At 41.5% G+C, this 23,467-nt stretch overlaps 1 protein-coding gene across 2 annotated transcripts in view; it reads left to right on the top strand.

The window, feature by feature from the left end:
• OTULINL (OTU deubiquitinase with linear linkage specificity like) overlaps positions 1–23,242 on the top strand; it is a 29,349-nt gene extending 6,107 nt beyond the window's left edge. The window contains exons 2-8 of one of the 2 annotated variants that reach the window (XM_036896703.2): positions 16,369–16,528; positions 16,614–16,645; positions 16,749–16,840; positions 17,562–17,711; positions 19,750–19,878; positions 21,209–21,478; positions 22,259–23,242. In XM_036896703.2, coding sequence (XP_036752598.2) covers positions 16,369–16,528; positions 16,614–16,645; positions 16,749–16,840; positions 17,562–17,711; positions 19,750–19,878; positions 21,209–21,478; positions 22,259–22,432 — 1,007 coding nt within the window. In that variant the 3' untranslated portion in view covers positions 22,433–23,242. The remainder of the gene's footprint in view (positions 1–16,368; positions 16,529–16,613; positions 16,646–16,748; positions 16,841–17,561; positions 17,712–19,749; positions 19,879–21,208; positions 21,479–22,258) is intronic. The other variant, XM_036896705.2, reaches the window with a different exon arrangement.
• The last annotated feature ends 225 nt before the right edge of the window (positions 23,243–23,467 follow it).

The following is a 23,467-nucleotide window of genomic DNA, read 5'->3' as shown; positions in this document are numbered from 1 at the left end:
TTTATTAACTACTATGGGCCGAGGCTTCAAGGAAGCAGGGAGAAAATAGACACAATCCAGACCTTCAGCTGTTTACCTACATAGGAAGACAGGCACTAATCAAGCAAACACACTTGTGAACTGTCATAAGTGCCCTGAAGGAAAAGGACACCTTGTGCTATGAGTGTGAAAGGGATTGGATCAGGCCTGGGGTTTGGAAATGGGTCGGAAAAGTGCTGCCCATGGAAATGACCTTTGAGCTGAGAACTGGAGACTGAGCAGAGTGGAGAGTATTCTAGACAGAGGGAGGGGCACGGGCCAAGGCAGGTCGGGAGGGGGGCGTGAGCACTGACAGAGGGACTGAAGGCATCCTGTCATCTGGGAGCAAGAGCAAGAGGTGAGAGGATGGGGAAGACACCTACTGTGTGGGACCTTGAGGGAATGCTCGTTTTCCTAGGACTGAAGGATGTCCTGGGATGTGAAACTTTCCATGCTAAAGCTGGGAGAGTCCTACGCAAGCCAGGCTGGGTTGGTCATTATCCTTGCAAGCCACGTTGATAATTGGGTTCCTTTATAGTTAATATTAGCGAAGTTCCTTTTTAGGTAGGCATAGCTCCCAGCCAGAGAAAAACAATTGACTAGTAAAAGTAGCTCCTCATATTGGTCAAAGGGAGAGAGGCACGAAACACAGGCAACCCTCATTGCTGGATTACATGGTCAGTGACTTTTATCTGGCATGATTTCTCCTAATGGTAATTTTGGAAATTAATTGGCATGTGATAGTATATAGTATATTTAAAATACAAGAAACAGCCAAGGATGGAGGAAGTCCTTCCTCCAGAGCAGTGTTTCTCAATGCTGGCAATATATTGGAGTTACCTGGGTGCCTGGGCCCCAGCCGCTACTTCAGGAAGTCCGCTGGCCAAGCCAGGGTGATTCTCTGCTCCACCCGTCTTGCAGATTAGGGTGTGCATGTGACTCACTGGAGCTCTTGTAGAAGGCAGATTCTGCTTCCCTGGGGCCTGAGGATCTGTATTTCTAAGTGCCCGTTAGTGTTGCTGTTTGTCCATAGACTTTGAGTACAATGTTCTGTGTTTGAGGAGTTGTTTTGAAGTCACTGGTCTCTGTTTTTAGAAGAGCAGATTTAAAGGAGCACATAAATGCAGGTGGGTCGGTGAGAGGAGAGAGGGGAAAGCCTTGGGGAGGAGCGCGGGGAGGCTCCTGCTGTGTGCTGCCCTAAGTGGTGGGCCTGGCTCAACTTCCTGGTTGGTTCCAGGGGGTGATGGGGGTTATGTGGTGAGGCTGGTTCCTGGTTACGCAGGACCCGGCTCCCCGAGACTTCTGGCTAGGGTGGTGTAGTAGGTGAGGCTCTGTTGCCTCCCTCACTTCACTGGCTGCCAGGATTTGGGTCTCTCCTACAAGTAAGAAAAGCCAGGAAGATTTTTAAATAGGAGATGACACGTCACTGAATGTAAAACAACAGCAAACACGACTGGCCCCAGCATGGAAAATGGCACTGAAGAAGGGAAGCCAATTACGAGGATTAGTATCCATTAGTAACAGAGCCCAAATGATTCTGATTAATGGAAAAATCACTGTGGGGCAAAGGTGCAGTGACTTGTCGCAGAGTGTGCCTTTAGGTCTCTGTTGGTCACATGTTCACAGTGATTTTGTTTTGAAATGTGGAAGATAAGCTTAATCTTTGAAGGTCTAAGAGTTGAGAGTGTGCCACAAAGGCCATGCGGTTGAAGCAGTGAGCCAAATCCTAGTCGCCTGAAATTTAGCTGGGATAGATGCCTGCTCCTGGGTCTAAAGAGCACAGACTTGCACACATGATCTGGATAACCTCTTTCCAGATTCTGATGGAATTGAAAAGATAGATGTGGGAGTCAGAGATTTTTTTGTCAACTCAGTAATAAAACCCTTGTGTCTCAGTTGCGTGGCTATGTGGTCTTGCTAACAGTGTCAGAGCCGACCTCACCTCTAAAGGTAAGGCCTGTGTCCTAGGCAGACAGCAGGCCCAAGGGCACCTCTCTGTAGGCAGCCAGGCCTGGAGATGGGAAGAGGGGACTGAGCTAAGCAGATTCTCCTAATCCTGTCCATCAGGTAAGTCTGTCCCTCAGGAAGGAGTAGGGAGAGTGGTGAGGTGGGGTCAGGGCTGGTCCCCAGAAAAGCCTTTCCACATAGAAATTTGGAGACAGTTGGATGAAAGCACCTGCCCTTTTCTGCCCTTTCAGGAGATGGGGGGACATGCTCCAGCAACAGGGCTAAAGGGCTTTAAGTTAATGGCAGGCTGAATGTGCGTTGATGGCTTTTTTATTTCTCAGCTATGCAGTCCTAATACAATCAATAGGCTGCATTAATTTGAAGGTATCTAGAGTCAGGTTTGGCAACTACAGCCCATGAGCCAAATCTGTCCCACTCAGATTTATATGACTTACAACCTAAGAATGGTTTTTACATTTTTTTCAGTGGTTGGAAAAGAAATCAAAAGAATACCATTTCCTAACATGTGAAACTTAAATAAAATTCATATTTCAGTGTCCATAAATAAAGTTTCCTTGGAGCCCAGCCCTGCTGTATGTTATCTCATGGCTGCTTTCACTGTGTTGGGGCAGATCTGAGTAGTGGGCCAGAGACCAGGCTGCTGGCAAAGCCGAGAATACTTCCTCTCTGACACTATACAGAAACCTTGCTGACACCTGGTCAAGAATGAAGAAGTGGTCACAGTATTGAATTCTCTCCTGGTTGGGTCACACTTGGGACATTGTGTTCTGACCTAGGGTCTCCCTTAAGTGTGGGATGGGTTCAGAGAAAAATGACCACAATAATGAGACCCCTGACCCTGTCACTGTCACATCAGGCCTGGCTCAGAGAACTGGGAGTGTTTGATCTGCAAGAGGAAAAGGCACAGTAAAAGTGATGGCTGCCTTCTAAGTTTGTGCTTGTTGTTTGGTTTAAATTTCTGGAGAACTACTCAGGGAAGGAAGTTATTTAGTTAGTTCTAAGGACACTGACCTTGAGTCAGAACATGTAGGTTCAAGTTCACACTTGCTTTCTCTGGGCTTCAGTTTCTTCACCTCAGAGCTGAAATGTGCACATGACAGCTCATCAGACCGGGTCTGCAGTGAACTACGATTCAGCTTTTGCCTCAGGGGTGCTTTCCGACCAGTAAGGGACACAGGAGTACAAGTGACTGACCTACATGTATACAGAGTGCAGAGGGAGCGCGGCAGTGAGGGATTTGTTCTGCTGAGGGGCTGGTGTGAGTCAGGCCTTGGAGAACAAGTAGAGCTCCAGCCCCTTCAGCCCAAAGCATTCTGTGCTTCTGTGTAAGATGTAGGAGGTTGTCATATGGAAAAGGAATCAGACGTATTCCTCATGACCCCAAGCAGTAATGATTCAGGTTATGGTTACAGATCTGATCACTCCAGATTCTTGCTTAAAACCCTTTGAGGGCTTTCCTTGCTCTTCAGTCGAACATAACGGGCTCTAAAGCCCTGCCAGTCAGAGCCTTGGACCTTCACTCTCTCTCCTTGCCTGTGGACTTCTGTGCAGTTTTGCCTCAGTTGCTCTCCAAACACGAGAGCCCCATCTGTGTTCACATTTGCAGCATCAGCTCTTGGCACAGTGCCTCCTCCGCAGCAGGAGCTTGATCTATATTTACAGAATACTGATAGATTTTGATCAATAAAGAGAGAAATGTTCCAGGAAAGGAAATGGACTCCCTCAGAGAAAGTTCCTGCCCTAGAAATATGTAAACACTGGTCCGTGACCAGATGGAGGGGAGAGAGAGGCAGGGACTCAGCTGCAGAGTTTACATTCACACAGTGCCCGGGCTATTACAGGCACACCCTTGTGATTTAGTGTGTTCAATTTTGATTCAACCCTCTGTTGTCGCTGTTGGGGAGATTTGGGGGGATCAATAAGGCTAAGAGATTCATCCAAGATCCTGCAGCTAGAATATGGCAGAACAAATACAGAATGCCAGGGCTTGTTGCGCCAAACCAGTTGTTCCTACCAGGCCAGGGAGCCTGCCTGGCTGGATGAAGTGATCCTGGAGTTCTGTGACTTCCTGGAGAAGGAATTACAGCTTGCTTCTATCCCACCTACAGCTTTTGTGTTTTAAAGTTGGTTAGGTTTTAATTAGAAATGAAAACAATTAGAAAATTAAACTTTTCTTTTAAAGTGATGGGTTGCGTTTAACACTCCTAAAGATGTGCCCAGTAAATGAAAAAAACTCTGAGCTACCACGGTATTTTTTTTTTAAAAAAAAAAGCACACACAGAAATCCTGTCAGTTTGTGGCAGGGAGCAGCTTCTTGTATTTTCAGACACCCTTAGTTTAATAGGAGCCTTGGGTAAAACATGCCCGAGCCTGTGGGGACTGTGTTACTGGCTTAAGGAGGTTGTATGACAGCTACAGTTGCATGTCTTACTGGTCACGACACTCAAGATAAAAACCTTTCACTTGGTGGTTCTCTTCCTCAGTGATACTGATCTTGCAGTTGTTGGTTATAGTACTTAACTAAGTGGAAAACTGTCATTTCTTAATTGAGCAGAATTAATACCTGAAATACAAAAACATAGATAATCTTCTGACCTCATCATTTCAAAGATTCATTAACAGTATATTTTTTCCTGAATATTTCCCCCATAACCGATAGAAAAACAGCTAATCTATGGTTTTGCAAGAACCAAGACCATTTGAACCAAGTCTTTCATAGAGCTGTGCTGACTTTTTAAAAATCCCTAGTAGTCTTCCAGTGCTCCAAATTATTGAGAAACCTTGATGTCCTAAAAGGATTAGTTCTGTATGTTTATTGTGCCAGCATTTGGTTAGTTTACTAGTTTGGACTGATGTACAATATTTTCCTTTATTCTTGAGCCCCTGAGTTTCTAAGAACTAACATATAGGAGAAGTGCCCCACTGGGGAATGGAGCTCTGCCTGCCATCCAGGCATCCAGCTCATAGGACCTTGTGTTATTCTGCATCTTGGCCAGACCTGACAGCAGGCTGTGCTGACCCAGGGCAGTGAGGGTTGTGGCACTGTGGGTCTGGACAAGATGACCAGTATGACAGGGCATCGTGCCACCAGACCTTGAGCTCCCCCAGGGTAGGGCATGTGTCTTTTTACTTCACTTCATTGCTACTAGCCCAGCACCCAGCCCAGGGTGGGAAGAAGTGTAACCAAAGCATGAGGGGCAGAGGAGCGAAGGGTTTCTAGGCCCCCCATGTCTGCTGTACCTTTTGGATTCAGTTTATTCTCTGCAGCACTTCCTGCTCTTGATTAAGATTACCTGAAAGCCGCATTCACTTTTCAAAGGGAGCAGTGTGCCATGACATAGCTCAGAAGTGTGAGAAGTTGACCCAACACCTCTGACGTGTTGGTGTCCTCTGTCTTGTCACCCCTGCTGCATCCTTCTACCCCTCCTGCCATAGAGAGTGTACAGTTGCCCCAGGGCTTGTCGCTTACATACACATACACACCACACACGCACCACACACACACATACACACCACACATATACACACACATACGATGCTACCCCATTTGCTTTCTAAACCATCAGTCTTGGGCACTCTGTCTTCCATCTCCTGCTAATTAGCCATAACATGGCATTGAAGTAGATAGAAATATCTGTTGTCTTTAATAAATTAAATTTAGTATTTTTTACCTTAAATATTTTACTAAGATGATTGTATGTATCTTCACTCCCTCTGCTCTCTCAAACATATACATTAAACTGCTATTTACCTCTTTTAGCTCAGGCCTAATTTCCCCACTCCCACTTGGTAGCCCTTGATTGGCCGCCTCTGCTTCAGGAGAAAGTCAGTGGGCTGGACACAGTTGACAGAGTAGACGTGTGCAGAGAAAGCAGCGTATGCTGCTGCTGCGCAAGAATAAGATCAGGAGAGGAAGTAGGCGCAGCCTGCGGGGGCCCTGGGGAAGTGGAGCACCGGCTGTCTGGACCGGGAACACCACTGGGAGCTCCCGGGCGAAGGCCGCGGTGATGGGCTTGCGTGAGCCTGGGGCTCCCCGTGGAACCGATGTCTGCACGATCACTTGGTTTCCGGCTCTTCAGTGTCTTTTACTTTTGATTTCAAGTTTTTTTTTTCTTTTTGGTTTCCTGTTTTAATGTTTGAATTATTGCAACTTTGGTACGTTTTAGAGAATGGAAAAAAATTCTCAGTAGAATATCACCACAAAAAGTGGCTTTTTTTTTCAGTTCTAGTCAGTGGTCTCATCTGTCATTATCTAGTTTGAGCCATCACAGATCAGATTTCAGTTTCAGATAGCCACGTTGTTGATTTCAGGAGGTTCTGGTGTACTTACCTAAGGGTATCATAACTGCTTGGGTGTTACTTCTGGCCGTGGGGCTGGGGCCTCAGAGCACCTTTGTATGCCGGTGGTAGGGGGCCGTATGGGACCTAGTTAATCCATTTCCAGCGTAGCAGAGATGCTCTGTGCTTTACAAATAGCCTCCTTTCATGCACCACTCACATGGTGCCATCCAAAAGTACTCAGGAGAAATTTCATTTTTGTCTCTTGACAAACATGAATGACATCGGATCTGTAATTCTTGGCATGCTTCTCTTTTCTGCCTCTTCTCAAAATCCTCCCTTCCCGGAGGTCCCTCACAGCCAAGACCCGCTCATTCACACTCCCTTTGTGTCTCACCCTTGTTCTCTGGTGGTGGAATCCTCTCTCCTTCCCTGTCTGTCCAGGTCCGCACCACCTAGGGCCAGTTCTCTGTTAGGGAAAGAGCTTCTGTGGCAGGGGAGGGGCAGTGAACGCACAGTGGCTGGAGTCTCTTTGCGGGGCTGGCAAAGGAGGCCCCCCCGTGGAGATTCTGGAGAGAGAACTGTACCCTCTCTGCAAAACTGAGATTTGACTCATGATATCATCAAAGTTGTGATCACAGTATCTTGCTAGGTGCCTTATTTATGTGTTCTCTGTTGTTTGTGAGTTGTGATCCAGTTGACACATGCAGGAAATAAATAATTTAAATGCTTTTTAAAGAGGCTTAATTCCACTTGCTGTAGCAAAGCTGACTCAAAGATTTACTCAGCTCCATAATTCAAAGGCAGGATAGGCAAGTGATAAGGCCTGCAGCTTCTGGCAACACATTGATCCAACTTTGAATTCTAGCTTTACCACTTACTTATTTGATCTTTCTCTCCCTCAGAGTTTCCTCATCTGCAAGATAAGGGTGATTAGAGTAAGAGCAATAAAAATAATGTGGAACATGTGTTGGGGACCTGTGGTGCAACAGCTGGCATGCTCAGCACCTGCCCAGCATTTCCCTCGACAGTCCCAGCAGCTCTAAAGCCCCCTGGCTTTGTGTTACTACACAGTAACGACAGTAAGGGCAAGTGTGCATTGAGCACTTGCTGTGTACCAGGCACTGTTGTGTACTGTTTTCCATCTATAGGTTAAGAAACAGAAGTTTCAGGAGGTGAAGTCACTGCGCAGTGTATGTGCAGGGCTGAGAAAGGACCAGGGCCTCCTTATGCCAGGGTAGCACTTGCAGAAGCAAAGGAGATAATTCCTATAAAGCACTTAACACAGGTTCTGGCAGATGGCAGAAGCTTGAATTATAGCTGTAGTTATCAGTGAAGCCATGCTTTTTCCTCCTAAAACTAGTACTTTGTTTCCCGTGACTTAGAAGCCCCACTGCTTATAGTATTGTCATATTTATTATATGAACCCCTTGGGGTTGTCGGTGAGCTGCAGCACACTCACATGTGACTTCACAAGTCCACCTCCAAACTTCTTCCTGGCACCCCCATGAACCCCCATGGATGCTCCCTGGCCCTTTTGGCTTCAGTGATTTGACCAAAACCTGTGGGGGTGTTAGGTAGAAGGGAGTTTAGGCTTGTATTCTAGGTTTGCATGGGAAATGGGTATTGAGCCCTCATGTGTGTTTTTTCTGATAAGTTGATCCTATCACCTTTCTTGGTTTGGAGGTGGGGTTTAATTTAAAGGATAAGACAGTAGTAGGCTAGGGAAGAGTGTGTGTGCATGTGAGTGTGTGAGTGTGTGTGTGTGTGTTAGGAGAGCCATAATCAGTAGTGGGTCCAGCTGCAGGAGAGGCCTCGTGCTTAGGAGAAGGCTCTGGTTCAGGGGCCTCTTAATCATATGCTCCAAGGGGCTGAGTGATAACATCAAAGAAAGCAAGTTGGGTGGAGTCTGTGACAAGTAAAAGTGCCCTTGAAGAGGCAGCAGCCAGACCCCACCTCACTGACTTCAAGCCCTCCAAGTCCACACAAAAATGAGCACCACCCAGTGGAAACAAGCAGGTGCTCTAAAAGGCTTTTCACAGGAAAAAATGTGAACCTGTTACTACAGAAATGCAAACCACAGTGAGAAATCATGATCAGTACCGAGGCTTTGGGAAACAGGGCTTTTGCACATGCTGCAGGGGCTTGGTTGGGGCTTGTTTTGAAAAGTGCCTCGGCAGCATCTCTCAGCAATAAAATGTGACACCCTGTGACCCAGACATTCCTCTTGGGATTCTCCTAAACGCTACCACAAGTCCACAAGGACTGTTGGAGGAGAATTTTTGTCTCAGCAATGTTTGTAAGAATGAAAAATGTTTATCAATAAGGCATGATGACATATATATATGATGAAACAGGCATTCTTTAAAAAGAATAATGTAGATCTATATGTAGTGATATGAAAAGATGTCCAATTTGTATGTCGAGGAAAAACAAAATCATGTGAAATAATTTCATTTTTCTAGCAATGTTTGACTGCCATTAACAAAATTATGTATCACATAGACAGAATTTGAGTCATTCCCAAATTTAAGTATTTACTAAAAATATTTGCATATGTCAGAATTTTCAAAGTTAGGAAATCAGTCTAAATTAGTACAGTTCTAAATTCTAGGTGTAAAAGTAGTATAGCTTCACATTTTTTTACAATTTTTTACTAAGGTATTATTGATATACACTCTTATGAAGGTTTCACATGAAAAAACAATGTGGTTACTACATTTACCCATATTATCAAGTCCCCACCCATACCCCAATGCAGTCACTGTCCATCAGTGTGGTAAGATGCCATAGATTAACTATTTGCCTTTTTAGTGCTACACCTTTTTCCTTGTGACCCCTCACACCATGTGTACTAAACATAATACCCCTCAATCCCCATCTCCCTCCCTCACAACCCACCCTCCCATACTCCTTTTGGTAACCCCTAGTTGCTTCTTGGAGTCTGCTGCTGTTTTGTTACTTCAGTTTTGCTTTGTTGTTATACTCCACAAATGAGGGAAATCATTTTGGTGCTTGTCTTTCTCTGCCTGGCTTATTTCACTGAGCATAATATCCTCCAGTTTCAACCATGTTGTTGCAAATGGTAGGATTTGTTTCTTTCTTATGGCTGAATAGTATTCCATTGTGTATATGTACCACATCTTCTTTATCCATTCATCTATCGATGGACACTTAGGTTGCTTCCATAACTTGGCTATTGTACATAGTGCTGCAATAACATAGGGGTGCATATGTCATTTTGAATCTGAGAACTTGTATTCTTTGGGTAAATTCCAAGGAATGGGATTCCCGGGTCAAATAGTATTTCTATTTTTAGTTTTTTGAAGAACATCCATATTGCTTTCCACAATGGTTGAGCTAGCTTACAGTCCCACCAGCAGTGTAGGAGGGTTCCCCTTTGTCTGCATCCTCGCCAGCATTTGTTGTTCTTAGTCTTTTCGATGTGGGCCATCCTTACTGGTGTGAGGTGACATCTCATTATGGTTTTAATTTGCATTTCCCTGATGATTAGTGATGTGGAGCATCTTTTCGTGTGTCTGTTGGCCATCTGAATTTCTTCTTTGGAGAATTGTCTCTTCATATCCTCTGCCCATTTTTTAATCGGATTATTTGCTTTTTGGTTGTTAAGGCATGTGAGTTCTTTATATATTTTGGATGTTAACCCCTTGTCGGATATGTAGTTTACAAATATATTCCCCCATACTGTAGGATGCCTTTTTTGTTCTGTTGATGGTGTCCTTTGCTGTACAGAAGCATTTTAGTTTGATGTAGTCCCATGTGTTCATTTTTTATTTTGTTTCCCTTTCTCGAGGAGATGTGTTCAGGAAGAAGTTGCTCATGTTTATATTTGAGAGATTTTTGCCTATGTTGTCTTCTAAGAGTTTTATGGTTTCATGACTTACATTCAGGTCTTTGATCCATTTCAAGTTTACTTTTGTGTATGGGGTTAAACAATAATCCCGTTTCATTCTTTTGCATGTAGCTGTCCAGTTTTACCAACACCAGCTGTTGAAGAGGCTGTCATTCCCCATTGTATGTCCATGGTTCCTTTACCATATATTAATTGACCATATATGCTTGGATTTATATCTGGGCTCTCTAGTCTGTTCCATTGGTCTATGGTTCTGTTCTTGTGCCAGTACCAAATTGTCTTGATTACTGTGGCTTTGTAGTAGAGCTTGAAGTTGGGAAGCATAATCCCTCCAGCTTTATTCTTCCTTCTCATGATTGCTTTGGCTATTCAGGGTCTTTTGTGGTTCCATATGAATTATAGGATGATTTTCTCTAGTTCATTGAAGAATGCTGTTGGTATTTTGATAGGAATTGCATTGAATCTGTAAATTGCTTTAGGCAGGGTGGCCATTTTGAAAATGTTAATTATTCTTATCCATGAGCACGGGATGTGTTTCCATTTATTGGTATCTTCATTAATCTCTCTCATGAGTGTCTTGCAGTTTTCAGAATATAGGTCTTTCACTTCCTTGGTTAGGTTTATTCCAAGATATTTTACTCTTTTTGATGCATCTGTGAATAGAATTGTTTTCCTGATTTCTCTTTCTGCTAGTTCATCGAGGGTATATAGGAATGCAACAGATTTCTGTGTATTAATATTGTATCCTGCAACTTTGCTGAATTCAGATATTAGATCTAGTAGTTTTGGAGTGGATTCTTTAGGGGTTTTTATGTACAATATCATGTCATCTGCAAACAGAGACAGTTTAACTTCTTCCTTGCCAATCTGGATGCCTTTTATTTCTTTGTGTTGTCTGATTGCTGTGGCTAGGACCTCCAGTACTATGTTGAATAGAAGTGGGGAGAGTGGGCATCCTTGTCTTGTTCCTGATCTTAAAGGAAAAGTTTTCAACTTCTCGCTGTTAAGTATAATGTTGGCTGTGGGTTTGTCATATGTGGCCTTTATTATGTTGAGGTACTTGCCCTCTATACCCATTTTGTTGAGAGTTTTTATTGTGAATGGATGTTGAATTTTGTCAAGTGCTTTTTCAGCATCTATGGAGACGATCAGGTGGTTTTTGTCTTTCTTTTTGTTGATGTGGTGTATGATGTTGATGGATTTTCAAATGTTGTGCCATCCTTGCATCCCTGTAATAAATCCTACTTTATCATGATGGATGATCTTTTTGATGTATTTTTGAATTCGGTTTGCTAATATTTTGTTGAGTATTTTTGCATCTATGTTCATCAGGGATATTGGTCTGTAATTTTCTTTTTTGTGTGTTGTCTTTGCCTGGTTTTGGTATTAGAGTGATGCTGGCCTCATAGAATGAGTTTGGGAGTATTCCCTGTTCTACTTTTTGGAAAACTTTAAGGAGGATGGGTATTAGGTCTTCACTAAATGTTTGATAAAGTTCAGCGGTGAAGCCATCTGGTCCAGGGATTTGTTCTTAGGTAGTTTTTTGATTACCAGTTCAATTTCTTTGCTGATAAGTAATCTGTTCAGATTTTCTGTTTCTTTCTGGGTCAGCCTTAGAAGGTTGTATTTTTCTAGAAAGTTGTCCATTTCTTCTAGGTTATTGAGTTTGTTGCATATGTTTTTTCATAGTATTCTCTAAGAATTCTTTGTATTTCTATGGTGTCCATAGTGATTTTTCCTTTCTCGTTTCTGATTCTGTTTATGTGTGTAGACTCTCTTGTTTTCTTGATAAGTCTGGCTAGGGGTTTATCTATTTTATTTTCTCAAAGAACCAGCTCTTACTTTTATTGATTCTTTCTATTGTTTTATTCTTCTTGATTTTATTTATTTCTGCTCTAATCTTTATTATGTCCCTCCTTCTACTGACTTTGGGCCTCATTTGTTCTTCTTTTTCTAGTTTCATTAATTGTGAGTTTAGACTGTTCATATGGGATTGTTCTTCTTTCCTGAGGTGGGCCTGTATTGCAATATACTTTCCTCTTAGCACAGCCTTCTCTGCATGCCACAGGTTTTGCGGTGTTGAATTACTGTTGTCATTTGTCTCCATATATTGCTTGATCTCTGTTTTTATTTGGTCATTTATCCATTGGTTATTTAGGAGAATGTTGTGAAGCCTCCATGTGTTTGTGGAATTTTTCATTTTCTTTGCATAATTTATTTCTAGTTTCATACCTTTGTGGTCTTAGAAACTGGTTGGTACAATTTCAATCTTTTTGAATTTACCGAAGCTCTTTTTGTGGCCTAGTATATGATCTATTCTTGAAAATGTTCCATGTGCACTTGAGAAGAATGTGTGTATTCTGCTGCTTTTGGGTGTAGAGTTCTGTAGATGTCTGTTAGGTCCATATGTTCTACTGTGTTGTTCAGTACCTCTGTCTCCTTACTTATTTACTGTCTGGTTGATCTGTCCTTCAGAGTGAGTAGAGTGTTGAAGTCTACTAGAATGAATGCATTGCATTCTATTTCCCCTTTTAATTCTGTTAGTATATATTTCACATATGTAGGTGTTCCTGTGTTGGGTGCATAGATATTTATAATGGTTATATCTTCTTGTTGGATTGGCCCCTTTATCATTATGTAATGTCCTTCTTTGTCTCTTGTTACTTTCTTTATTTTGAAGTCTATTTTGTTTGATACAAGTACTGCAACACCTGCTTTTTTCTCCCTATTAGTTGCATGAAATACCTTTTTCTATCCCTTCACTTTTAGTCTCGATATATCTTTGGGTTTAAAGTGAGTCTCTTGTAGGCAGCATATAGATGGGTCTTGTTTTTTTTCCATTCAGTGCATTCAGACCATTTACATTTAGGGTGATTATCGTAGTTATGTACTTACTGCCATTGCAGGCTTTAGATTCGTGTTTATTACCAAAGGTTCAAGGTTAACTTCCTCACTATCTAAGAGTCTAACTTAACTCACTTAGTTTACTATTACGAACACAATCTAAAGGTTCATTTTTTCTCTTCCTTTTCTTCTTCCTCCATTCTTTATTTATTAGGTATCCTATTCTTTACTCTTTTATCTATCCTTTGATTGACTTTGGGGATAGTTGATTTAATTTTGCATTTGCTTAGTAATTAACTGTTCTACTTTCTCTACTGTGGTTTTATTACCTCTGGTGAAAGCTATTAAACCTTAGGAACACTTCCATCTATAGCAGTCCCTCCAAAATACACTGTAGAGGTGGTCTGTGGGAGGTAAATTCTCTCAGCTTTTGCTCATCTGGAAATTGTTGAATCCCTCCTTCAAATTTAAATGATAATCTTGCTGGATAAAGTATTCTTGGTTCGAGGCCCTTCTGCTTCATTGCATTGAATACATCATGCCACTCCCTTCTGGTCTATAAGGTTTCTGCTGAGAGGTCCAATGATAGCCTGATGGGCTTTTCTTTGTATGTGATCTTATTTCTCTCTCTGGCTGCTTTTAATAGTCTGTCCTTATCCTTAATCTTTGTCATTTTAATTATTATATGTCTTGGTGTTGTCTTCCTTGGATCCCTTGTGTTGGGAGATCTGTGCACCTCTGTGGCCTGAGAGACTATCTCCTTCCCCAGATAGGGGAAGTTTTCAGCAATTACCTCCTCAAAGACACTTTCTAACCCTTTTTCTCTTTCTTCTTCTTCTCGTACCCCTATAATGCGAATATTGTTCCATTTGGATTAGTCACACAGTTCTCTCAGTGTTCTTTGATTCTTAGTGATTCTTTTTTCTCTCTGTGCCTCAGCATCTTTGTATTCCTCTTCTCTAATTTCTATTTTATTTATCATCTCCTTCACCATATCTAATCTTCTTTTAAAACCTTCTATTGTATGTTTCGTTTCTGATACTGTGTTCCATAATGATTGGATCTCTGACCAGAATTCATTCCTGAGTTCTTGAATATTTTTCTGTACCTCCATGAGCATATTAATGATTTTTATTTTGAAATCTCTTTCAGGAATTCATGAGGTTGATTTCATTTGAATCTTTCTCTGGTGTATTCATAATTTTGCTTTGAACCAGGTTCCTTTGACATTTCCTGTTTGTATGTGGTGCCCTCTACTGCCCAGAAGCTCTACTCTCTAGAGCTGCTCAGCCCCTGGAACAATGTCAGGGGTTGCAGAGGAGCAGTGTTGGTGCTTGGGGGGAGGAAAGAGCTGTTTCCTACTTCCTGGCTGCTATGCCAGTCTCCACTGCCAGAGCCAGTGGGCCATACACACAGGTGTAAGCCTCTATGCTTTGTGTTTGTAGCTGCTTTAGGCAGGGCTTCCCTCTGGCTGGCCTGATGCCAGGGCAGCATTTGCCAGTTTGCGAACCAGGTGCGACTGTCCTGGAGGAAGGTGCAGCAGGCAGTGTATCACAGAGGGGAGCCTTGAAGCTGCATAGCCAGCCAGAGAGCGCCTGAAGATCATGAAAGTTCCCAACCTGCTGGGCAGAGTGCACCAGGACAATACTGTCTACCTGTCCTTTCTCCTGAGCAGTAAGCTCTGTGCCTTCCTTGCCGCTTTTAGGAAGTCTCAGACTGCCTGCCTTTCTTTTGTCCCAAAGGCAGCTGGATATGGATCCCTGTTTTCCACAAGCAGCTGGAATCTCAGTCTCTCCAGGTATTCTGCCTGTCTTAGCTTTCCAACGCCCCTAGTCACATGAGTATCATGAAAGCACCATGAGATGTAGGTTTGTGCTCCCAGAACAGATATCTGGAGTTAGGTGTTCAGCAGTCCCAGGCCTCCACAACCTCCCCGCTCCATTTGTCTTCCTCCTGCAGGTGAGCTGGGGTGGGGGAAGGGCTTGGGATCTCCCCGAGACCACAGCTTTGGTAAGTTACCCTGTTCCATTAGGTTTATTCTTTTTTCCAGGTGTATGCAGTCTGGCACAGCCCTCTTTCCTGTTGCTCTTTCAGGATTAGTTATAGTAATTATATTTTCATATTATATGCAGTTTTAGGAAGGAGCCTCTGTCTCACCTCTCATGCCGCCATCTTTTGAGCTTTACATTTTTAAACAGTTCATGAAAAACTTTACTAGATAGCTAGGCAGCAGTAAATATATAATGAACAGCTAATCAACTTTTCTAAACAGATAAGCACTTGTTTATGAAAATATCCTAGTAAGTAATTGTAAATATGTATATTTTCATTTGCTGGCAACTTCATTTCTTTATTTGCTGATAAATTCCTTCTTTTTTGAGAGTGTCAATATACATCAAATATCCATATTATCAAAAAGGAAAAATAATATGTTCTGTACTGATGGAGCTTTTACTGCAGTTATCATTGGTATTTTACTAAACCATGTACTTGGAGGAAATACTTTGCAATGAACCCCAGGAAGTTTGGCCACTATTCAGAAGTTCTTTTCCTCATTTGTACTTCAGCATTTTACATGCTCAGATGTAATATAATTAGTGAGTAATCTGCTGCACATAGTAAAAGATTACAAGGACACAGTTTGAGCTCCCCAGGCCTGTTAATTTTCTCTCTTGTCAAATCAGAACTCAGTGTGTGTGTGATAAGCAACACATCTGTTTCCATCTGATTTCTAAATGGCCCACTTTCTGAAGTGTCTGTGTGCCTGCTGTTTGAGTCTCTCATTCTGCATGTTAAGGTGTTGCCACAGGTATGGCCCATAATGGTGTAAGAATATCAAAGTGGGCAAAATGGGATGGTGGCCACACTGCTAGAGGCTCCTGGTGTGATTGCCTCCTGTGTGCTCACTGCCCAGCAGAACCCCTGAGATCATTCTTGAAGTCAGCAGATACTTAACACAGTGCGCGGCACACTGTGCTGGTTCTTAAATAATTTCATCCTTCCCCAGTAAGGTCAGTATTTTTATCCCCATTATACAGTCAGGACAATACAGGGTAAGTGAAGTGAGGTTTCCCATGGTTCTTTAGCTGGAGACTCCAGAGAAGCAGGCTCTGAATTCAGGTGCTAGGGATTCTGAAACCCATACTCTTTGCAGTCACTATTCCTCTTGAATTTTGTGGAAAAAGATATTCTTATTTATGACACTGACTGTAGGAGAACTAGGCATGTCTTTAATCTGTAGATAGAATTTTTGAACACTTTAAAAAATGTTGGTGTAAATCAGTGGTAGACAACTTTTCAGGTAAAATTATCCAATGTGTATTTCTCCCCCTTAAACAAAGCAGACTTATGTGATTGTAGTGTGCCTTTTTATTTAATTACTGTAGGACATGACCAAGTCCACTCCTGGACGTTGGCCCCCAGCCACACCTTAGATGCTGCATGGAGAAGAGCCAAGGGCTTGGTGACGTCAGCAGTTTCCTGTCTGATGGCTGTCCTCTGCTGCTTCAGAAGGCTACAGTTATATTTAGGGCACCGACTGAAATGGTAGGTGGTTGTATCATCTTTAAATTTCAAATACCCTTGCTATTCAAAATGTAATTTTGATATAATTGTTCCCTTTATATTTTAGGTGGATTGGATATCTGCAGAGAAAATTCAAAAGTAAATATTTTCATGCATGTTTCCTTATTATTAATGTGCGGAAAGGGTTCAAGAAGGAAGAAGAAAGGGAAGATTAACTGCCTTTTGTTTTTGTTTGGTCCAGGGAACCTTAGTGTGGAGGCAGAAGTTGATTTACTCAGCTATTGTGCAAGAGAATGGAAAGGAGAGACACCCCGTGCCAAGCTGATGAGGAAGGTGTGTCTGTTTATAAAGGTCATGGAAGATGGAGAATTTGTGTGTAAAAATCAGGGAACAAACATTCCATTCTGCTTTACTAAATTCAAAGATAAGCTAATACCAAATGTGACGCAATGAACAATTGTGGCTCAAATTAAAAAGCCCAACAGGTGCTCCACATTGGCTTTGGGCCTTACCTAGAGCTAGTGCCCTCGAGGACTTGGGTAAATTAGGCCTGTAATTTCAGGAAACTTGAGCATGGTACTCTTTTCAGCTCCCTCGTGGCCAGGTCTATTAACTTTCTCCACATCCAGTGGAGACCTCTGAAGGTATTGGGCACATGGACATAAAATATTTTGAGGGTTTTTAGAAATTTCCATTGGACTAATCTTGATAAATATTCCTAGCAACATTTAAAATACTCCTTAGCATGGTCTTAAAATTAAAAGTATGTAGTATTTTTCACTGTAGTCAAGTTGTATCCATCATCTTCCTACAATGACAATCCCTAGCCCAGGCCTTCCAGGAATTTATCAACTAAAATAGCATGACTTGTATTCCATACTCACAAAAGTCACTTTAAAATGACATATGATCACATTGATAATTCATAATTGTTTTTGTTTATGTTGTCCACTTTATTTGGGCGTAATACCTCACTGAAAATACAGTAAATTCACTTTCTTTATTCTCTTACCCAATGCAATTGAAAAATAACTTTTCCTCTTTGTGCTCTTAGGCTTATGAGGAGCTGTTCTGGCGGCGTCACATAAAATGTGTGCGACAAGTAAAGAGAGACAACTATGATGCACTAAGATCAGTGTTATTTCAGATATTCAGCCATGGCCTCTCTTTTCCATCCTGGATGAAAGAAAAAGACATTGTTAAGGTACGTCCTCACAGTGGGACCGTGGAAATGTCCTGGGGACAATAACTACAACACGGGTGCTCCAGGTCTTCGATGGGCAGCTTGTACTCAGGACATCATGAGATGGAGGAGCAGCGAGAGGCCCCTTAGCCCAGGCCTCTGCCTCTCATGTCAGCCCGCAAGTAAACCATCACAGAAAGATTGTCTCACTCAGTTGTGTGTGTTTGTTTTTAATGCCACCATCTGTTCCTGAGAAGGGCATCTGTCCTTTATAAGGAAGGTGATCAACTAAAATTCTCCTTTTATGCTACTTGAGTTTTGACATATGCATGCAGTATGTAACCACCACCCTAGAAGATTCCCTCGTATCCCTTTGTAGTCACACCTTCTCTCACTCACAGCCCCAGGTGACCACAATATGTCATCTGTCCCTATAGTTTTTATTTCCAGAATGTTACATAAAAGCAACTCTCTGGTGTGTAGCCTTTGAACCTGAGTTTTTTAACTTAGCATAACACATTTGCAATTCATACATGTTGTTCCACGAATTTTTAATTCATTCTTATTTATTGTTGAATGGTATTCCTTGACAGAAACATAACATAGTTTGTTTATCCATTCACCAGTTGAAGAGCATCTGGATTGTGTGCAGTTTTTGATAGCTGTGAATAAAGCTGCTATAAATATTTCCATACACAATTTTGTATGAACATACGTTTTCATTCCTTTTGGGTAAATGCCCAGGAGGGAGGTTCTTGGGTCATATGGTAGGTGTATGTTTACCTTTATAAGAACCTGCCAGTCTCTTTTCCAGAGAACCTCTGCCATTTTGCTTTCCTACCAGTAATAATTAAGAGTTCCAGTTGCTCGACATCCTCACCAGTATTGTCAGTTTTTTTTGTGTTAGCATTCTAGTAAGTGTGCATCAGTATCATTGTGCTTTAAGTTTGTATTCTCCTAATGAGTAATATTGTTTAGTATCTTTTCATATTTACTTTTCATAGATACTCATTTTTCAATTGAGTATCTTGTGCATATTTACCATCTGTAGTAACTTTTTGGAGAAGGGTCTGTTGAAATCTTTTGCCCATTTTTATTGCGTTGTTTGTGTTGTTATTATTGGTTGAGTTTTGAGAGTTCTTTATATATTCTGAGTACAAGTGCTTTATCAGATATGTAATTTGCAAATACTTTCCAGTCTATGCCTTTGTTTTTTCATTTTTCTTAACAGTGTAAGACAGTACATTCTTGATGAATGACCTAAATTTTTAGTTTACATGTAGTATGCCTAATCTAGGACACTCAAGGATGGAGGAGCAAAGAAATATAAAGTAAATGCATATATGTAGCTGTACACGCTCACTTCCCTTAACATTTTTTATTTAGAGTTGTTTTTCTAGTTTCATTTCATCTAGCAAGTCCTTATCAACTCCGTGCAGTGTGATATCCCTGCTGCTGGGTGCTGGGGACAGAGAATATACTGAGATCCTTCACTGCACTAGCCCAGGCGGGTGGGAACGTGTGTTGGATACTGAAGATGGATCCGATTCTTCTGTATTCCTTAATCTTACTTAATCCCAACAAGAGTCGTGCAGAATAGATAATATTGTCCTTGATTTACAGAGGAGGATGAGGCTAAGAGGTTAAATAATCTGGGCTGGTTGAGTCATCTCTCAGCTGGTAAGTGACAGGTTTGAACCCCAAAGTATACCTTCCCAAATCCATGTGTTTCCTGGTGTACTATGTTACATTGTTTGGTTAAAAATAATTTCTAAAGAGATAAACCTAGGAAGTTTTGGAAGTGGTTTACCTAAAAACATTGTTTTCTGTAGACATCATCTTCATTTAGGTTTTTATCAGTTGTGAAATCATGAATTTAAGAATATGATCCAAATCAATCCACAAATCTAAGGGAAAAAAACTGTTTTTACTTAATTGTTATTAATCTTTTAAAATGAAGATTGCTAAATGAGATAAGATTATGTGCCATGATGCATTCCAAATTGTGTGTAATAAATGTTAAGATACTAATCATTGCTGGCATCTACTCCTTTTCAAGCTTCCTGAAAAACTGCTCTTTTCACAAGGGTGTAATTGGATCCAGCAATACAGTTTTGGTCCTGAGAAGTATACAGGTTCGAACGTATTTGGAAAATTACGTAAATGTGTGGAATTACTGAAAACACAGGTGAGTGTGTAGGGGGCAAAAAAGACTAGGAATGAAAGTGTGCATCCGAAGTGCAGCCACTCTCCTCTAGCGGCAGGCACATCACGTTATGTTGTGTACGCAGGCAGTGCCGGCAGAAATACTTCTAGTAACTGATGATCTCCTTCCCTTGTTCCTCTTTCTCCTTCCAAGTAATGAAAGAGAGCAGTGTTGTTCTGTGAATTAGGCCTGGTATGGGTTAAGGAGGTGTTTTGCCAATGGGTTTCAGCCCCGGACACGTTCACTGTGGATTCAGTGTGACCAAAGAAATGACAGTAGAACGTTCTTCAGGTGAAAGGGTTATAACCAACTTTATTTCCATGGTGGCAAGTCAGTCACTAAAATCCCATCTACTCAGAGCGAGTCTGCATGCAGCAAGCCGTCCTCTGCCTCTGGGCCCCTCTGTCCCACACAGCCGTCCTCTGGGCCTCTGTCCTCGGCGCTGCCACCTCTCCAGCCTCTGCTCTCCTGTAGCCTTGTATCCATGCCACCATGTTGCCCAGAGTGCTGGGCAGGGCTCTTTATATAGAGTCAATAACAACGTATTGCCCACATGTGTGTAGTGAGCTGGCCAACCTGGCCACAGGAACCTTAACTTTATCCACAGGAGGCCTTTGTGACTGGCCATGAAACCTTAACATTCACATTCCTTTGTTTCCCCAATAAAACATGCTGCAAGATCCAGAGAAGGCATTCAGAAATGCCCTTCTGGAACATGCCCTATTGATAACTTGGCGACAGCACATAATTTGTTATAATTTGATCAAGAGTTTTTCCACAGCAATGTGGTAGTGGCGATTTGATAAAGACACAGATTTTGGATTGTTGGAGTAAATCCTCTTTGGGAAATATCGTAACATTTCTGTGCCATAGTTTTCTGATCTGTAAAATTGAAATATGAATAGTATCTCCCCTGTGTTGATATTGTGAAGATTCAAAGAGTTAATATACATAGAGTGCTTTAAACTATGCCTGGCACCTGGTGAGCATTGACGAACACTAGTTAGTCCTGTTCATCTCTGGAATATCCTTTGTGTAACCTAACTACTTGAGCAATTTTAAGAACCTGACTTGTTTGGTATTTTATCTTATAGGTATGCTTTCTTGAAAAAATGTTTCACTTAAACCAGTTATTATAAAAGTTATATATACTTATGGTTTAAAAAAATCAGGGTCAAAAGATTTGAAATGAAAAGTTAAAATTCCACTCTATTAATCTTCAGTTTATTTTATCAGTCCTTTAAAAATTACACAACAGTGTGTGTATTTGCCTTTACCCTTCTAAATTTCACCCTTACATCTGTGTTTTTAGTGGACTGAATTTAGTGGAATTAAAGATTATCACAAGAGAGGAAGTATGTGCAACATCCTTTTTTCTGATGCTACTCTGGAATATAAACTTTATGAAGCCTTAAAGTTCATCATGCTCTATCAAGTCACCGAAGTTCATGAACAAATGAAGATGAACAAAGTCATTCCCAGTATTTTTCACCTCCTGTTTTCCCGGGAAACATCATCCGACCCTTTGAGCTTCATGATGAACCACCTAAATTCTGTAGGTGACACGTGTGGACTAGAGCAGGTAAACGGCGTGGAAGAATCATGTGTGTTTAATTAAGGACAACATTGGCAATACTTGAGCACATGGGCCTTTGGCGTTCACGCTCAGCAGTGGTGAAGACAGCTGCCAAGAGGTAGTGGGTTGATTTTATTGCCCCTCAGATGAGGAGTAGTAAGTCTCGCTGCTCCGTGCTGGTTGCTGTCTCTCTGGCCCTGTGGCCCAGAGAGCACCGGCTCCAGGAGCCTTTCTGACCTCCCATGTACTCTCAGATGGTAACAGATTCTCCTACCACCGGGGTTAGCCACAAGAGAGACCACCTGGAAAATGAGGACTTTTGGGAAAGCATTTGGTTACTTCCTGAGATGAATAGAAATTATTGACATTTTAAAATCTGGATAATGCTTTTTATATTCCCATAGAAAAGGGGTTTTGTTTTGCTTTGGTTTCCTAGAAGGTGCACAGAATGATCTAACATTTTTATAAAAATTGATGTAAAATGATATAAAACTGATAGAAAAACATTTTTATTGTGAGCCTTCCTTTATATTTGATTAGTTTTTTTTTCAAATGGCTTTTCCCTGTGATTTCTTCACGTTAGTCTACAGAGATGTTCCTCTGCTTGTCCCCTGCCTTCCACATCGTGGACATTGGCCCCTGACTCTGTGCCCACTCAGTGATGGATGTGTGGGTCTGTAAACAAGTACCTTATTCATGAGCTGCAGAAGAACACACTCCTTCCACTGGTGGGTGGTTAGGAATTTGGAAATGTGTATTGTGACCTCTCTTTCATCTCTTCCCCAGATTGACATGTTTATACTTGGATATTCCCTTGAAGTAAAGATAAAAGTGTTCAGACTGTTCAAGTTCAACTCCAGAGACTTTGAAGTCTGCTACCCGGAATTGCCACTCCGGGAGTGGCCAGAGATCTCCCTGCTGACTGAGAATGACTGCCACTACCACATTCCCGTCTTTTAAGTCCTGCATAAACTGGGTACTGGCTCTCACCAGTGACAGAGGCCACTCTTGCAAGTAAAGTGTCTTGAAAACCAAAGCTAGTGTTGTAGCCATGGAAGGAATTAGGACTGTCTTCTCCGGAATCACAGGTACACTGGGCAGAGAAGCACACTATGGTCTTCCTTTGTTTTTAGTGATTTCTCCAAGGCAGCTGCACTGGTATATTATGGGTTGGTGGTTTGACCTTTTTCATAAGGTCTCTGGTCATGTCACACACAGTGTGCCTTTAAGAGCATGAGGACATTTAATTTGAACAGTACAACAACAGAAAAAAAGCAAAAAGAAAATGAGTAGGGAAAAAGGACTAACCAGAAAGGAAGAATTTATCTCTAACCTTTATGTTTGTCATTAAGAATCTTGTCTTTGACTGATTTTGGATCTTCATAAATATGGCCTTATTTTATTAGCATTACCTTCCCAGGAATCCTTATGGTAACTGATTTTCTAGAACCACTTGATTAACTAAAATTATGTGTGTGTTTGTGTATAGTGTACTGTGTGTATACATATATGTGTGCATGTATATACACATGCTACACACATACATACACATGTATACATGTATAGTTTTATATATACTTATATAAACACATACACACATAACCACTACTTTATAATGTTGTACAATTTGTTTTATATAGCTTTACATTTTTTTTGTTACTGTTGCAGCTGGCCAGTTTAATGTTTTATACAGATAAAACAGATAAATTGTATACATTAAGGCAACTGATGAACTGTCACAAAAATATTAAACTGTGGTGTATTTAATGTGTATTTTCATGTGTATTTTATGTGCAGTAGGTAGAATAAAGCTCCTTCTGCCAGGCCCTCCAAGATGTCTGTTCTAATCCCCAGAACCTGTGAATAAGTTGGGTTAAATGGCAAGGAGAAAAAAATGGCGGGTAAGAATTAAGATACTAATCCTCTGACCTTGAAAGAGGGAGAGTATTCTGGGTTCTCCAGGTGGACCCAGCATAATCACAAAAGGGTCCTTAA

This window comes from Manis pentadactyla, chromosome 2 (genome assembly GCF_030020395.1).
Source record: "Manis pentadactyla isolate mManPen7 chromosome 2, mManPen7.hap1, whole genome shotgun sequence".
In the NCBI taxonomy this organism is placed as follows: domain Eukaryota; kingdom Metazoa; phylum Chordata; class Mammalia; order Pholidota; family Manidae; genus Manis; species Manis pentadactyla.
Note: the sequence above shows the minus strand (reverse complement) of the source record. Positions and strands in the feature narration are given on the sequence as shown.